The sequence below is a fragment of the Agelaius tricolor genome, unplaced genomic scaffold (assembly GCF_023055355.1).
Source record: "Agelaius tricolor isolate 1412-34295 unplaced genomic scaffold, bAgeTri1.0.p SCAF_30, whole genome shotgun sequence".
NCBI classification, from domain to species: domain Eukaryota; kingdom Metazoa; phylum Chordata; class Aves; order Passeriformes; family Icteridae; genus Agelaius; species Agelaius tricolor.
In genome coordinates, this window is record NW_027269290.1 from 5,337,371 (window position 1) to 5,354,936 (window position 17,566).

The 17,566-nt window shown below is 57.7% G+C and overlaps 1 protein-coding gene across 6 annotated transcripts in view; it reads right to left on the bottom strand.

Annotated features, from left to right (window-relative positions):
- The window catches only part of ATP2B4 (ATPase plasma membrane Ca2+ transporting 4), a 60,661-nt gene that overhangs the window by 26,312 nt on the left and 16,783 nt on the right, over window positions 1–17,566 (bottom strand). For 5 of the 6 annotated variants that reach the window (XM_071449993.1, XM_071449987.1, XM_071449989.1 and 2 more), the window contains exons 2-7: window positions 10,798–11,299; window positions 5,307–5,504; window positions 4,189–4,446; window positions 2,478–2,603; window positions 2,120–2,248; window positions 239–274 (exon numbers count right to left, since the gene is read on the bottom strand). In XM_071449993.1, the coding sequence (XP_071306094.1) occupies window positions 239–274; window positions 2,120–2,248; window positions 2,478–2,603; window positions 4,189–4,446; window positions 5,307–5,504; window positions 10,798–10,993 (943 nt within the window). In that variant the 5' untranslated portion in view covers window positions 10,994–11,299. Of the gene's footprint in view, window positions 1–238; window positions 275–2,119; window positions 2,249–2,477; window positions 2,604–4,188; window positions 4,447–5,306; window positions 5,505–10,797; window positions 11,300–17,266; window positions 17,368–17,566 lie in introns of those variants that run through there. The other variant, XM_071449988.1, reaches the window with a different exon arrangement.

The following is a 17,566-nucleotide window of genomic DNA, read 5'->3' on the forward strand; positions in this document are numbered from 1 at the left end:
TGGGTCTGGCCTCTGGTTTTGGGCAGTCCCAGCACGGCATCCCCTGCCTTGGGTTGGGGTTTTGGGGACACCACGGGACCGTTGCACCCTGTCCTGGAGAAACGAGGCGAGAGTCCCGCCGGAGCAGCAAAGAGCACAGACTGATGAGGAGAAGGAAGAAGGAGGAAGGAAAGAAGGAAGGAGGAATGCCTGGTAGTTAGTGTGGTGCTGGTTCAAAGGATGGAGAGGCTGGCGTTACCTTTGTTGCGGTTTTCGGGGGCTCCGCTTTTTTTACCTGTTCAAAGAGAGAAAGGGGGGAGGGCTGAGCACAAGGAGCCGCATTCCCCGTCCAGCTGGGACGCTCCCAGGGGCCACTCCAGTGGTCACCCTCTGGACACCACGCCTTGGTCCACACACAGCTCGAGGCTCCGCAGCTCCCAGGCTGCCCTGGGCACCCCTGTCCCAAGGATTCTGCTTCTCCCCACCTGTAAATCACCCCCAAACCCCAGCAGTGCCTCGAGGGTGCTGGAGGTGCCTCAGATTTTCAGGAGGAGAAGCCACAGAGCAGATTTTCAGGAGAAAAAACCCTCCTGGCAGCTCCAGGTCCCTCCCTCCTGCTGCCACCAGATCCAGATGGGAAGCACCGACTTGTCCCCCACCATGGGCAGCACCAGACCCAGAGCAGGGAGGTGTGACCCCCCAAAATCTGTCCAGGTGGCACATGGGGGTGCCCAGGGCTGCTGCACCTCAACCAGCCTCAGGTGACAAGGGCTTTGTGTCACCCCACAGCTCCAGTGGGGACAAACTGGTGGCACCCCCTGGGCCTGCTCTGCTCCCAGACCCATTGAGTTTGAAGGCTGGGAAAGCTCCAAGCACTGGGTGGCTCCCAGTGCCATTCCCAGTGCCATTCCCAGTGCCATTCCCAGTGCCACTCTCAGGGCACCCTGTCCTGATAGCGGCACTGGAAATGGTGTGAGCTCCATAGCTCCCAAATCCTGGAGCTGGGGAAGGCAGGATCCAGTTCAGAGTTGGGGAAGGCAAGATCTACACCCAGAGCTGGGGAAGGCAGGATCCAGTTCAAAGCTGGGGAAGGCAGGATCCAGCTCAGAGCTGGGGAAGGCAGGATCCACACCCAGAGCTGGGGAAGGCAGGATCCAGTTCAAAGCTGGGGAAGGCAGGATCCAGCTCAGAGCTGGGGAAGGCAGGATCCACACCCAGAGCTGGGGAAGGCAGGATCCAGCTCAGAGCTGGGAGCTGGGGAAGGCAGGATCCAGCTCAGAGCTGGGGAAGGCAGGATCCAGCTCAGAGCTGGGAGCTGGGGAAGGCAGGATCCAGTTCAAAGCTGGGGAAGGCAGGATCCAGCTCAGAGCTGGGAGCTGGGGAAGGCAGGATCCACACCCAGAGCTGGGGAAGGCAGGATCCAGCTCAGAGCTGGGGAAGGCAGGATCCAGCTCAGAGCTGGAGCTGCAGCCAGCACAGCCCGGGAGCCTCTCCCGCCTGGCATCGCCTCCTGGGAAGGGCTCCCTGGCGCGGGGATGCCGGAGCAGCTGGCAGTGCCAGCCTGATGCTGCTGCCAGCGCCTGATCCCAGCGAGGCCAAACCTGCTGAGCAGGGCATCAGGGACACAGGGAGCTTCCCCAGCTGGAATAAGCAGCTGGATGTGAAAGCTGAGACGGGAGAGTGCTCCAGTCCCAGCACGATGGGAACACCTCGGCCTGGCTGCTGTCCCAGCCCTCCTCTGCCTCCTGCCGTCCCCTCCTTTCCCCCAGGGAGCTCAGGGAATGCTCAGGAGATCCTCAGCCAAGTCCTGCAGGGTTTGGATGGGCTAAAAAGACCCTGTGGGCACCCAGGACTCACCTTCCCACCACCACGGGGTGGGCAAGGAGCACAGCAGGGGAGCTGCCACCAGCCCCTCTTCCCAGGGGATCCTTGATCCCCCAAACCCCACAGCTCCAGGATGGAGAGGAGGGTGCTGGAGAAGGGTCCCAAAGAGGTCTGGGAGCAGGGAGGGACCAGGTGGAGGGGACAGGGATAGACCCCCAACCTCTCCCTGTTCCCCCATGTGGGAGGAGCCTGTGGATGCTTCCCAGGAAAGGGAGAAAGGAGGGGAAAAAAAGGCAGGTTCAGGGCATTTCCTTACCTTTCTTCACTTTCTTCTCCTCGTCACCCTCTCCTCCTGCTCCCAAGAGGGTGAAGATGATGCCAGTCTGGGAGTTGATGCCCACGGCAGTCACCACCATCCTGCCCGAGCCCTCCATCACGTGGGTACCTGGCAGGGCAGCAATGCCATGGGCACACAGGTGACACTCCCAGCTCCCATCCCACAGAGTCCCAGCCTGGTTTGGCTTGGAAGGGACCTTCAACCCCGTCCTGTTCCACCCCCTGCCACGGGCAGGGGCAACTTCCCCTATCCCAGATTGCTCCAAACCCCGTCCAGCCTGGCCTTGGACACGTCCCTGAGAGCAGGGCCCACCCTGATCCCATCCCAGAAGCCTCACCTGACAGCAGCATGGGGTCTTTATCCATGGATTTCTTCACCTGGTCTGACTCCCCGGTCAGTGAGCTCTCATCTATCTTCAGGTCATTGCCCTGGATCAGGATCCCGTCCGCTGGCAGGAGATCACCTGGACAGGAGGAAAACCAGGGATCAGCCCAGCCTGGGCTCAGCCCTGCCTGCCCCATCCCAGGAATGCTCCAAAAGGATCCAAAACTCAGGCTCAGAGCAGCTCTAGAGGGAAGAGAAGCAGCAGGTGGGGTTTGTGAGGGACAGGTGCAATCAAATGAAATCCAAGAGCTCCCAAATCCTCGCTGGAGACTCCTGGGGAGGATTTTGCTCGGTGCTTCCCCATCTGGTTTTAATGAATCCTTCCCAGAGCTCCTGATGCATCCAAAATCCACCATATCCACCTGCCAAGAATGGAATCGGGCCCTTGGGAAAACACACACTGTGTTGGATCAATCTCCTTCCTGAATGGGAGGAATATTCCCCCTGGGAAACGAGGAGCAGGGCCTGATTGATCCCAAGGGATGCAGCTCCTGGATAAGGAAACATCCAGCAGTGCCTCCAGGCCAAGGAAATAATCCCCAACAACTCCTGGGTAAGGAAATTTTCCCCAGCATCTCCTGGATGAGGAAATGCTCCCCAACAACTCCTGGATAAGGAAATATTCCCCAGCATTTCCTGGATAACAGAATATTCCCCAACAACTCCTGTATAAGGAAATATCCAGCAACATCTCCTGGATGAGGAAATGTTCCCCAAAACCTCCTGGATAAAGAAATGCTCCCCAACAACTCCTGGATAACAGAATATTCCCCAGCATCTCCTGAATAAGGAAATATTCCTCAACATCTCTTGAATGAGGAAATACTCCCCAAAACCTCCTGCATAAGGAAACACTCCCCAGCATCTCCTGGCCAAGGAAATATTCCTCAACATCTCCTGGATAAGGAAACATCCTTAACAGGGACAAGGTTGGGAAAATAAACTAACACAAACTAATAAAATAAATCAATTCTGATCCAGGAGCTCCTTAAAGCTCCAGGCCAAAAAGAGAAGGTGAGTGAGCCCATGGAGCTCCACTGGTTACTGGAGCTGGTTACTCCATGAAAATGCTGCCATGGAGCTCCATCACCTCCAAGGCACCATTTCCATGGAGCAACCAGAGGAGCTGCTGCTTGTCCTCAAGGAAGAAGGGCTGGAGAAGGTGTTTTGTGGAGATAATCAAAACTCCACAACTTTTGTGAGAGTTGTATAGCTGGTGTGTTTATTACAGCGCTGGACACATGTGGGAATCATTCTCCTGAAATGACGTGGGTACCTCTGGGAACTCCAGGTCCCTTTTTATCCCCCTCTCAAATACACACATGCATACAACTTCACAATAGGTTCATACATATCCACTTTTATGAATTTCACGTGACATTTGCTGCTAGTTCTTCTTTGTCAGAAAGAATTCTTAGGTGGGGCTGACCTGCTCTCACAGCAGTCTCTGCCTCTCTCTATCACTTTCTGTCTCCTCCCCTTCATCTCTGTCTTTCACTGAAGCAGTTTCTCTGAGCCTAGGCTTTTGCAACCAGGTTGTTTCCAACTACAGACTCAACTCAAAAACATGCATTTCCCCTAAATCAAAACGGATTTCTACTCTGGGAAATCTCTACCCTGCTTCAGAGGCTCCCAGGGGGGAGCACAGCCCCAGCCCCACTCACCGTACTTGATCTGGGCGATGTCGCCCACCACGATCTCGGCCACGGGGATCTGGATCACCTGGCCCTTGCGGATCACCGTGAACTTCTGCTCCTGCTCGATGCGGCTCTGGAGGCCCCGGAACTGCTTCTCCTTGCTCCAGTCGTTGAAGGCCGTCACCAGCACCACGATGATGACGGAGAACAGGATGGCAGCGCCCTCGATCCAGCCCGCCTGCGACTCGCCCTCGTCCTCCACGCCGCCCGTGGACTGCCCACACACTGCCCGGGATAACCCCAAATGAGAGAGTTCCCATGGGATAACCCCAAATGAGACAGTTCCATGGGATAACCCCAAATGAGAGAATTCCCATGGGATAACCCCAAATACTGCTCGGGAGAGAGCCCATGGATAACCCCAAATGGGAGAATTCCCATGGGATAACCCCACACACTGCCCGGGAGAGAGCCCATGGATAACCCCAAATGGGAGAATTCCCATGGGATAACCCCACACACTGCCCGGGAGAGAGCCCGTGGGTAACCCCAAATGGGAGAATTCCCATGGGATAACCCCACACACTGCCCAGGAGAGAGCCCGTGGATAACCCCAAATGAGAGAATTCCATGGGATAACCCCACACACTGCCCGGGAGAGAGCCCGTGGATAACCCCAAATGAGACAATTCCCATGGGATAACCCCATGAGAGAGTTCCTATGGGATAACCCCAAATACTGCCCAGGAGAGAGCACGTGGATAACCAGATCCCAGAGTCCCCCCAAGGGAATGGGTCGATCCCAGGATATCCCCCCAAGGGAATGGGACAGATCCCAGGATATCCCCACATGAAATGGGTCGATCCCAGAGTCCCCTCAGCAGGAACGGAGCAGATCCCAGGATATCCTCACAGGGAATGGGGCAGATCCCAGGATATCCCCACAGGGAACGGGGCAGATCCCAGGATATCCCCACAGGGAATGGGTGGATCCCAGAGTCCCCTCAGCAGGAACGGGGCAGATCCCAGGATATCCCCACAGGGAATGGGGCAGATCCCAGGATACCCCCACAGGGAATGGGGCAGATCCCAGGATATCCCCACAGGAACGGGGGCAGACCCAAGTGCCCAGCCCGGGGACTCACGCTCGTTGTCCCCTCCCGGGGGGTGGTAGAAGGACAGCCCCAGGGAGATGATGGCAGCGATCTCCAGGATGATCAGCGTCACGTCCTGCAGCGCCTCCCACACCAGCTGCAGGAACGTCTTGGCCTTCTTGGGGGGGATGAAGTTCTGGCCAAAGACCTGACGCCGCTTCTCCAGGTCCGTGGGGTTCCCAGACAGGCCTGGAGGGGTGGGGAGAACAGGGATGAGGGTAAATCCCACTGCTGTCCCTGTGGGATTCATCCAGGAGCAGCTCCCTGCCCGTCCCGGAGAATGTGAGGAGCTGGCAGAGGGGAGACAAGGTGTAAATAAATAAATAAATAAATAAAGTATAAGCAAATAAATAAAATAAAAAATTAATAAAGTATTAAGAAAATAAAGATTTAAAAAATAAAAATTAATAAAGTAGTAAACAAATAAAATTTTAAATAAACTATAAAATAAAGTATAAAAAATAAATTAAATAAAATTAAAATAAACTATAAATAAAGTATAAACAAATAAATAAAATAAACCTATAAATAGAGACAAATAAATAATAGAAATTACATAAAGTATAAACAACTACAATATAAATAAATAATATATAAATTATAAAACATAAATAGATAAAGTATAGATAAATAAATAAAGTATAAACAAAGAAAATTAATTAAATGAATAATACATTAAAAGATAATATATAAATATATAACATACAAATGAATCAAAATAGAAATAAAGGAATTAGTTAAATAAATAAATAATACATTAAAATATTAAATAGAAATATATAAAATATAAACGAATAAAACAAAATTATAAATAAATGAAATAATAAATAATTAAATTAAATAAAATAATAAATAATGAATAACCCAAAAGTATAAACAAACAAATAAATAATGTATCAGGCTGCAGCCTGGAGAACGTCACTGTCACCCCCAGGCAGGGGACACCAGGCTGCAGCAGCGCTGTGCCATTGTCACCCCCAGGCAGGGGACACCAGGCTGCAGCAGCGCTGTGCCATTGTCACCCCCAGGCAGGGGACACCAGGCTGCAGCCTGGCGAGTGCCCAGGTGCTGCCAGCTGGCACCGGTGGCCTTGTTTACATCAAATGAGCCGTAAATCTGGGCAATCCTGGGCAAATCTGGGCAAATCTGAGCAATTCTGGGCAATTCTGGCACTGGCAGTGCCCGTGGCCACCTGAGCCCTGTCCTGTGCCAGCCCCTGGAGCTGTGGGAGCCTCTCCCAGCCCTGGGGACACTGGGTCCAACTGGGATCTGGGCTGGTGCTGCTGGGAAAGGGGGGGACACAGGGAGGGAGCAGGACATGGAGCTGGGAGTGAGGATAGGGGAAAATGGGGGAAAATGGGGAATAAAAGGGAGCCTGAGCCCCTTCAGAGCCCAGCCAGCAGCCATGGGTGACAGTGGCAAAGTGGCCACCTCTAATAAAGCCATAAATACTGACAGGGTTGGATGGAGTGATGGGTGACAGCAGCAAAGTGACAGGGCCACCCCTAATAAAGCCATAAATGTTGAGGGGGTTCCAACCCATGAGCCAGCAATGGGTGACAGTGGTGACACGGCCACCCCTAATAAAGCCATAAATGTTGAGGGGGTTACCAGGAGGGAGCAGTGGGTGACAGTGGCAAAGTGACCCAGCCACTCCTAATAATGCCATAAATGCTGGTGGGGTGCCAGGCCACGAGCCAGCGATGGTGACAGTGGCAGTGTGACACAGCTGTGTCCCCAGCACCACCTTAAGGGACCCCCCCCATCCCATCCTTCTCCACCTTAAGATGTCCCCGGGGCCACTGCCAGGTCCCGGGATGCTCCAGGAATGGCCCTGGGCACATCCTGGTGGTGCCTGGAGCAGCCTGGCAGTGACAAGGGACCCAGGTCCTGCACGCAGGGGACAGCTCCGAGTCATTCCAGGGGACACCTTCCTGACAGACCTGGGTCACTCTGGGAGGACATCTCCCTGCCAGCTTCATGTCACTCTGGGGGGACACCGCTGTGCCCGCCCTGTGTCACTCTGTGGGACACATCCCTGCCAGCCCCATGTCACTCTGGGGAACTCCTGTGCCAGCCCCATGTCATTCTGAGGGGACACCTGCGTGCCCACCCTGTGTCATTCTGTGGGACACCTCCATGCCTGCTCCATGTCACTTTGGGGACACCTCTGTGCCAGCCCCATGCCACTCTGGGGACATCTCCCTGCCAGCCCCGTGTCCCTCTGGAGACACCCCCCTGCCTGCCCCCTGTCACTTTGGGGACACCTCCGTGCCAGCTCCATGTCACTCTGTGGGACACCTCCCTGCCCACCCTGTGTCACTCTAGTGACACCCCCGTGCCAGCCCCCGTGTCCCCATGTGTCCCCACGTGTGTCCCTGCAGCAGGAGGGAGATGCAGGATCGATCCCGCCCCGCTCCCGCAGCTGTGGCTGCAGCCCAGCTGCAGGGAGGGGACAGCTGGCAGCTGGCACTGCAGCCTCGCTGTCCCCACCCAGCCATGACGAGGAGGCTGAGCAGGATCCTGGGATGTCCCGGCCTCCATTCCCCAGCAGAGGGTGGAAAATGTGGCTCATGGCCACACGGAGCCGCGGGGACACACGTGGGGACGCACGTGGGGACACACGTGGGGACACATGGGGACACAGGATGGTCCCACAGCACAGGGCAGCCAGGGATCCCAAAGCAGGAATGATCCCAGGGCTGTCCCCCACCCTCCCCGGAACTGGAGGGGGTTCGATGGCTCTGTGCTGGCACAGGGAGGGTGACAAAGAGCCCGTGCCACCCAAATGCCACCGCAGAGTCTGGGGGGCCGATTAGAAGGTGACAAAGAGCAGCAGCCCTGGGCAGGTGCCACCCATGGGGCCACTGCAGACTCTGGGGTCAGGTTTAGCAGGGAAATGGGGCAGAAGCTTTGGTTGGAGGTCACATGTGACAGCAGGGAGCTGTCACCAGTGCCTGATCTGCCTGGGGACAGCGGCTGTGGGGTGGCACAAGGAGCCTCCCTGCAGGAATGGGGCTGGGTGAGTCAGGGTGGCTGTGCTGGCACCCAGGGGACACGGGTGACTCATCAGAGTCACACCCCACGCCACCCCAAAGCCACCTTGGGAGCAGCCCCGAGGGTTTGGGGTCTGCTGGCACCTCCTGGGGCAGAGCTGGAGCTGCCAGAACCAGCAGAGCCCAAAGTGACACTGGGGGTGGGGACCCCAAGGGCCACCCAAGGCGGGCTCTGGGGGACAGGGTTTGCCCACGAGGACAGGGGACAGCCAGGTCTGCAGCACAGGGTGGCACCCAGGGCCAGGTGCCACGTGGATCCAGGTGGGATCAGAGCACTGCAGGGCACGGATCCTACAGCAGGACAGGGGTGCTGGCAGGACACCCTGGGCTGACAGACAGGAGGACAAGGCCCTGTGCCACCCCAGAGGGGTGATCAGCAGAGGGACAATGAGAATGGGGATGGGGACAAACAGCGGGGTCAGACAGAGGTGCCACAGGTGCCCTTGGGGTTTTGCTCTTCCCAAAAATCCCTGAGGATTTGGAGCAGAGAACCTTTCCGTGCTCTCTGGGACTTGGGACAGCTCAGCTCCATGGGAGGGACACCCCAGGGGCATCGGGGTGGGACTGAACCCTTCACCTTCCCTAAATGAACCTTCTGGGTTCTCCTCCTGCCTCTCCTCCCACCCCAAAGCAGCCTGATCCCACTTTGGCAGGGCTGAGCACATTGTTTTGTGACCTGGGCTTTGTATTTCCACCGGGATTTCCCCCCCTTCTCTAACGACATCCCGATATTGTCTGTCCTTCCCGGTCCCGCTCGCAGCTGGAAAGCTGCAAATCCCCCCCTTGCAGCACTAAAAATATCCCACAGATTGTCACAGCTGAGCCCCCATCCCACAGCCCCAGAGCTGAGTCCCCATCCCACAGCTCCAGGGCTGAGCCCCCATCCCACAGCTCCAGAGCTGAGCCCCCATCTCACAGCTCCAGGGCCAAGTCCCCATCTCACAGTTTTAGGACCGAGTCCCCATCCCACAGCTCCAGAGCTGAGTCTCATCCCACAGTTTTAGGGCTGAGTCCCATCCCAGTTTTAGGGCTGAGTTCCCATCCCACAGTTTTAGGGCTGAGTTCCCATCCCACAGCTCCAGGAAAACCCTTGGAGCTGGAATCAGGGCTCTCTGCCCCCTGCACCCCGCCAATGCCAGGGAAGGCTCCACTGCTGTGCCAAGGTGCCACCAGTGCCACCAGCCTGGCTGATGAGGGGACCCCAAAAGCCAGCCCAGCCCGTGAGGGCAGAGGTGACACCCTGAGATCCTCCCAGAGGTGACCCCAGGTGTCACTGCCACCACTCAGCTGCAGTGTCCAGGTTTTCCTTGGAGCATCCTCAGTGCAGGAGGGACCTGGGCCCATCTCCCCATCCCTGGGTGCATCCCCCACCCACTTTGGGGACACACTGCTCCTGTCCCTAGCCCAAAGTGCCACCAACAGCTGCGGGTGGCACCTGGCCACCTCACCAACACCCTCCAACCTTTACACCTCCCCTCCCGCTCCGTAAATGATTAAACAGGGAAGGGCTGGAGCAGCACCTGGGCTGTGGCAAGGAGCTCCTCACCCCATCCCACATCTCTGACAGCCCCAGAGGTGACAACCCCAGACCATGGGACGGCCACTGGAGCCACCACCCTTGGATGTGACCTTCGTGTGGCTCCATCCCAGACCACGGGACAGTCACTGGAGCCACCCCCTTGGGTGTCACCTTCATGTGGCTCCACCTCAGAGGTGACAACTCCAGAGGTGACAACCCCAGACCACGGGACAGCCACTGGAGACACCATCTTTAAGTGTCACCTTCATGTGGTTCCATCCCAAAAGTGACAATCTCAGACCACATGACAGTCACTGGAGCCACCACCCTCCAGCATCACTTTCACATGGCTCCATTCCAGAGGTGACAACCCCAGACCATGGGAGCCACCACCCTCAGGTGTCACCCTCACATGGCTCCATCCTGGAGGTGATAACCCCAGACCTTGGGAGCCACCATCATTGGTTGTCACCTTCACATGGCTCCAGCCTGAAGGCGACAACCCCAGAGGTGACAACCCCAGACCACGGGAGCCACCACCATTGGGTGTCACCTTCACATGGCTCCATCCCGGAGGTGACAACCCCAGAGGTGACAACCCCAGACCTTAGGAGCCACCATCCTTGGATGTCACCTTCACATGGCTCCATCCTGGAGGTGATAACCCCCAAGGTGATAACCACAGACCACGGGAGCCACCACAGCTGGGCGTCACCTTCACCTGGCTTCATTCCAGAGGTGACAACCCCAAACCTTGGGAGCCACCACCCTTGGACATCACCTCCATGTGGCTCCATCCTGGAGGTGACAACCCCAGACCACGGGAGCCATCACCATTGGGTGTCACCTTCACATGGCTCCATCCTGGAGGTGACAACCCCGGAGGTGACAACCCCAGCCCACTCACCTTCGACCGGCGACGTCTTCAACCTCTTGCAGACGTTCTGGACGCCGCCGTAGGAGTCGTTGATCCGGGCCACGGCCTCGGCGCTCCTCAGCTCCATGAGGTTCCTGAGCTCCACCAAGGAGCACCCAAAGTCCCCCTCATGGTTGCCCTCAGCCACCGAGTTCCCGGGGTGGTGGTCGGCCACGTTGTTCGTCATCTTGTCACGGTGCCGGTGCCACCGGCGCGGCGCTCCCGGCGCGGCCTCGCTCGCGGCTCCGGCGGCTCCGGCGGCTCCGGCGGGGGATGCTCCGTGCGGCCCCTTCCCTGGGGGCTTCCCTGGGGGCTTCCCGGGGGGAACGGGCGGCTCTATCCGAGCCCAACTTGTCGGGATGAAGGTGTAAACAGGATGTGCATGTTACCGCGGAGGCGACCTTAGCAACGCCCGGCGTGCAGCTCCTGCAGCGGGAGGAGGAGGAGGAGGAGGAGGAGGAGGAGGGCTCCCTGGATACCACAGCAACTGGAGCTGCGAAAACAACCGTGGGAAACAAAAATATCGGCGTCAGGAGGGCTTGGAAAGGAGGGAGGCGCCCCATGGGGTGGGAAAGGGGAGCGGTGCTGCCCCAAGGAGGGGATTTTTAGGGAGAATTCGGTGTCAGCGTGGTTTGGGCAGAAATTCCTGGGTGAGAAGTTGAGCTCGGAGTGTGGAGCAGGGAAAAGCCGCAGCTGCAGGGCCGGGCAGGAAAGGAGCCCAGGTGGTTCTTCACTTTCAGCCCAGACAAACCCTCCCGTTGATTTTGGGTTAAAAATACCCCTCAGCAGTGGGAAACAGCTGCTTCCTCCCCTGGGCAGGACGTGGGGGCCGGAGCATCGCTCCCCGCCCTGCTGGCAGGTAGGGAACAATCCCAATATCCCAATATCCTGATATCCCAATATCCAAATATCCCAATATCCAAATATCCCAATATCCAAATATTCCAAAATCCCAATGTCCCAATATCCCAATATCCAAATATTCCAAAATCACAATATCTCAAATATCCCAATATCCCAAATTCCCAATATCCCAAATTCCCAAAATCCCGATATACCAAAATCCAAATATCCCAATATCCCAAAATTCTAATATCCTAATATCCCAAATTCACAATATCCCAATGTTCCAATATCCCAAATTCCCAATATCCCAATACCCTGATGTCCCAATATCCAAATCTCCCAAAATCCTAATATGCCAATCTCCCAATATCCCAAATTCCCAATATCCCAATACCCCGATATCCTGATATGCCAATGACCCAATATCCCAATACCCCAATAGAGAAAGGGGCTGCAGCACCCATGGGCTCTACGTCAGCTGGGAGATGCCACAGGAACCACGAAATAGAAAAGGGAAATGGCAGAGAAACCACCAAAACCTGAGAGTTTCTCAGAAATTGAGGTTTTTCCGTTAATGCCTTGTTCTGAGGTGGCTCCCTGAGGGCAGCGAGCGGCTCTCAGTGTCCCCAAGAGCTGCCACCCAGGTCACAACACCCCAGCAAGGACAGAGGAGCCCCAAAAACACTCCAGCCAAGCCAAGCAGGGACCACGAGCATCCCACAGCTCCCCCATTCCTCAGGGATTTGGGGGCTGGGATTCCCTGCTGGCATCTCAGAGTTCTGAGGGACAAATAGGGACATGAAGGGAACAGCACAGGCCAGAGGGAAAAAGGGCTTTTTGTCAGCCAGGGTTAGCTGTGTTCCCAAGCTCCAGGGAAGCTCCCGGCACTCCAGAGGCAAAAAGGCTGCGAGGGGAGGCTCTCATGGAGAGAAAATAAAAATTTTCTGAGGGCAAAATAAATAAAGAACAACAGGGGAACGGCCACTCCAGCAGCATCCGCCCCAGACGGGGCCCAGGGGTGGCAGAGCAGGCTGGGGAGGGACAGGAGGGAGGAGGGAGAACGTCCACGGCTGATCCCAGAACACGTGGGGTGCACCAGCCCTCAGAAACCCCACAGAAAGGCACCAAATCAGCACAGGGCTGTCATCAACAGCCCCAGTTCCAGCCCCAGGGCAGTCCCAAACTGCCCCATGCCAAACAACCCTGATTCCAGCCCCAGGGCAGTCCCAAAGTGCCCCAATTCCAGCCCCAGAGCTATCCCAAACTGTTCTATCCCCAACTGCTCCAATTCCAGCCCCAGAGCTATCCCAAACTGCCCCATCCCAAACTGCTCCAATTCCAGCCCCAGGGCTGCCCCAAACTGCCACAGCTCCAGCCCCAGAGCTATCCCAAACAGCCCTGTCCCAAACTGCCTCGATTTCAGCCTCAGGGCAGTCCCAAACTGCCCCAGTTCCTGCCCCAGGGCAGTCCCAAACTGCCCCATGCCAAACTGCCCCAATTCCAGCCCCAGGGTTGTCCCAAACTGCCCCAATTTCAGTCCCAAGGCTGTCCCAAACTGCCCCATCCCAAACCGCCCAAATTTCAGCCCCAGAGTTGTCCCAAACTGCCCCAATTCCAGCCCCAGGGCTGTCCCAAACTGTCCTGGCCCAAACTGCCCCAACTCCAGCCCCAGCCCCAGGGACTTTTCAATCTCTGGGGCAGCACAACCCCAAAGAACCAAACCCCCCCTGCCTGGCCCTCCTTATCCCACCAGCAGCACCCCCAGGGCAGCTCCCGGCACTATCAGGGCACCACAGGCACCAACTGCACCTCGGGGACAGCAGTGACACCGCAAGAATGTCCCCACCTCGGGAGGGACCTGTGCCCCAGCTGCAGGGAGGGGGGAGCAGGGATGGGGGACAGGGATGGGGACACTGGGATGGGAGCAGAGGGATTGGGAGAACGGGGATGGGACACAGGGATTGGGAGAATGGGGATGGGGGGACACAGGAATAGGGAAAATGGGGATGGTGGAGATGGAGATGGGGAAAACGGGGAGGGGAGGACAGGGATGGGGACACAGGGATGAAAGAACACAGAGATGGGACACAGGGATGGAAGGACACAAGGATGGGACACAGGAATAAGGACACAGGGATGAAAGAACATGGAGATGGGACACAGGGATGGAAGGACACAAGGATGGGACACAGGAATAGGGACACAGGGATGGGACACAGGGATAGAAGGACACAGGGATGGGACACAGGAATAGGGACACAAGGATGGGACACAGGGATGGGACACAGGGATGGGACACAGGGATAGGGACACACAGATGGGACACAGGAATAGGGACACACAGATGGGACACAGGAATAGGGACACAGGGATGGGACACAGGGATGGGACACACAGGGATGGAAGGACACAGGGATGGGGACACTGCAGCTCCTGGACACCCAAACTCCTCGGGCCAGAGCGTTTCTGCTGCCCCATCCAGCAGGGATCCCTGCCCATCCCCAGCCCCGTTATCCCACGGCTGCTCCTGGAGCTGAGCTCATCCATCCCTGCAAGGCAGCAGCTCCCAGCAGCGGGAAGCAGGAGGTGGCAGGCCCAATTAAGCAGGCTCCTGCTGATTAAGAGAAAAAACGCTAATTCCCCCACCCCACCACGCTCATTTCCTCCTCTTTCATAGCAACCGGCGCTGTCTGAGGAGCTGAGGAGCGCTCAGAGGTTAAGAGGGAGACAGTTAATTAATACTGTAACGGCCTAGCCCTTAATTACCCCTGACAGAGCTCAGGGAGCAGCGATCAGCACCATCCCTGTGTCCCACTGAGATTCCAGCCTGGAATTTGCTCTGTCCCGGGGGAAAAGGAGGGACCCAGCACCATCCCTGTGTCCCACTGTGAGATTCCAGCTTGGAATTTGCTGTATCCTGGGGGGAAAGGAGGGATCCAGCACCATCCTTGTGTCCCACTGTGAGATTTCAGCCTGGAATTTGCTCTGTCCTGGGGGAAAGGAGGGACCCAGCACCATCCCTGTGCCCCACTGTGAGATTCCAGCTTGGAATCCACTCTGCTCTCAGGGAAAGGAGGGACCCAGCACCATCCCTGTGTCCCACCCTGCAATCCCAGCCTGGGACTGAGGTGTGGGATGGTTCCTGTCTGCTCTGAGCATCCTCCCCCAGCCCTTTTGGGATCACAGCACCATTCCCAGGGGATCCACCCGGATCAGAGCCATCGCTCTGAGGAGCTCCCAGTGACCCCAGCACGTTCTGTCCTTCACTCTGGGAATCCATTCCCAGAGCCCCCAGGCCCTGGAGAGGAACAAACTCTCCCTGAGGGAAGAAAACAGCCCAGGTGGGAGAGGGACTGAGCTCCCTGTGTGTGTGACACCAGCTGTGTGTGTGTGTCACCTCCCAAATGCCATCCCTGAGCTGGGGACCCACCTGGAGCCTGGTGGGGTGTGAGGGGAGGAAGGAGAGGAGTGTGAGGGGAGGAAGGAGCAGGAGAGGGGTGTGAGGGGAGGAAGGAGAGGGGTGTGAGGGGAGGGAGGAGCAGGAGAGGGGTGTGAGGGGAGGAAGGAGTGTGAGGGGAGGGAGGAGCAGGAGAGGGGTGTGAGGGGAGGAAGGAGAGGGGTGTGAGGGGAGGAAGGAGCAGGAGAGGGGTGTGAGGGGAGGAAGAAGAGGAGTGTGAGGGGAGGGAGGAGCAGGAGAGGGGTGTGAGGGGAGGAAGGAGCGTGAGGGCTCCAGGCAGGAGGAGCTGGCGAGGAGCGGCGGAGCCGGTGCTGCAGCTGAACCTGCCCGGAATAATAAACGGCAGCACGGCACCTCTGTCCTGCCAGGGGCACCTCTGTCCTGCCAGGGACAGTGCCCAGGGCCAGGGCCATCACCCCAGCCCCAGCACCTGCTGGATTCAACCTTGGAGAAAAGTGATGAGGAAAAATTAATCAGCTGGAGATGCCACAAGTGACAACTTCAGCCACGGCGTGGGTGGCCCTGCTGCCAAGCCTGTGGCGCTGCTGATGGCACCAAGAGCCTGGCACGTGCCAGGAGCAGCCGTGGTTGGGTCCCTGGGTAAGGACAGGGATCCTCCTGCCCCAGGATATCAGATCAGATCCTGGATGGGAGCACTGCTCCATCCTCCCACGGATGGTCTGAGATGGAGCAATCCCTGCTCGAGCTCAGGAGGTTCTTCCATTGATGAAATCCGTGCCCCAGCTGGGACATCTCCCACCACCAGGCCAAGGAGAAGCATCACCAGCTGCCACATTCCCTGCCCAGAGCCACAAATCCCAGCTGGGATCAGGTGGATCAAGGTGGCAACACCTTCCCCAAGCACCTGGATCCCAGCCCCACACTCTGCCCCCCTCAGCAACACCCACCAGGGTCCATCGCCTCTCCCAGTTTGGGAATGGGGTGTTGGGAACACTTGGCTGCCGGAGGTTGCCATGGCAAACTCAATGTAAAGCTGTCAGGGATGCTGTTTATGTTGCCAAGTGGGGAGGAAGGGAAAAAAAATAATAAAAAGAAAAAAAAAAAAAGAAAAAAGAAAAAAATCAACTCCCCTAAAACTACCCTTCCTTGGCTCAGGTTTGAGATTTTTTTCTCATTGGGAATCCGAAGCTGCATCCGCAGTGGGATGAGAGAGGCAGCACGGACAGACGGACAAACGGAGCCAGAGCAGCCAATGAGAGCAGAGGAACGGCCTTGGAGCGCCTTTGCTGCCCCGCCGGCTGGAACTGCCCCTGCAGCGGCCGCGCTGCCCTCCCTGCCCACCTCACACCCCACTCACTCCTCTGGGAGCGGGGCTGGGCGCACAGAGGGAGCTGAAAATCCTCTGGAATGGCTGAATCCAGGCAGGAATCATGGGGTGAGACCCTCGGGGTGCTGCCATCACCGGGGGTCTGGGGAGAGCACCGGGAAGTGAAAATCCTCTGGAATGGCTGAATCCAGGCAGGAATCATCGGGAGAGACCCATGGGGTGCTGCCATCACCGGGGGGGCTGGGGGCACAGAGGGAGCTGAAAATCCTCTGGAATGGCTGAATCCAGGCAGGAATCATGGGGTGAGACCCTCGGGGTGCTGCCATCACCGGGGGGGCTGGGGGCACAGAGGGAGCTGAAAATCCTCTGGAATGGCTGAATCCAGGCAGGAATCATTGGGAGAGACCCATGGGGTGCTGCCATCACCGGGGGGGCTGGGGAAGGGACCAGACCCCCCTGCAGCCCCTCGGAGAGCAGGGAGACACCTTCCCAGTGGGAATGCAGGACCAGGCTCTGCACTGGCACAGGTGACAGCCTTGGGGACAGGGAGGGCACAGAAGGAGGGGACGGGGGGGACAGTGACAGCCTTGGGGACAGGGAGGGCACGGAGGGAGGGGACAGGGGGGACAGTGACAGCCTTGGGGACAGGGAGGGCACGGAGGGAGGGGGCAGGACCCCCACAGCGGGGCTGAGCGGGGTCGCTGTGCTGGTGGGACAGGGCCACGTGGAGCACGCGGTGCGCAGCCCGCGGTGACGGCGGCTCCGGGCGGGGTTCGTGGGGTCCCCGGTGTCCCCCCCGGAGCCACCGCGGGCAGCGGGGAGGGAGGGGGGCCCCGGCGGCGCTGGGGGCCCCTCCCCTGCACACTCACCAAATCGCAATGTGCAGATGGCAGCGGCTCCCGCTCCTGCTCCTGCCTGTTCCCAGCAACACCCCTGGCAAGGGAAGCCTTCCCTCCTTAACCCCTGCGGCGCCGGGCGAGGCCACCCGCAGGAGACACCGCGGGGCCGTCACCTCCTGCGGCGGGGGAGGAGACAAGGAGGTGGCGCACGGGGACAAACCTCATGCCCGGGGCTGGCGCGGAGGGACAGGGGACATCCCAGCCGGGATTGTCACCCTCGGCGAGGAGGGGCGGGGTGGCAGAAGGTCACGGTGGCGGAACCTCCATCCT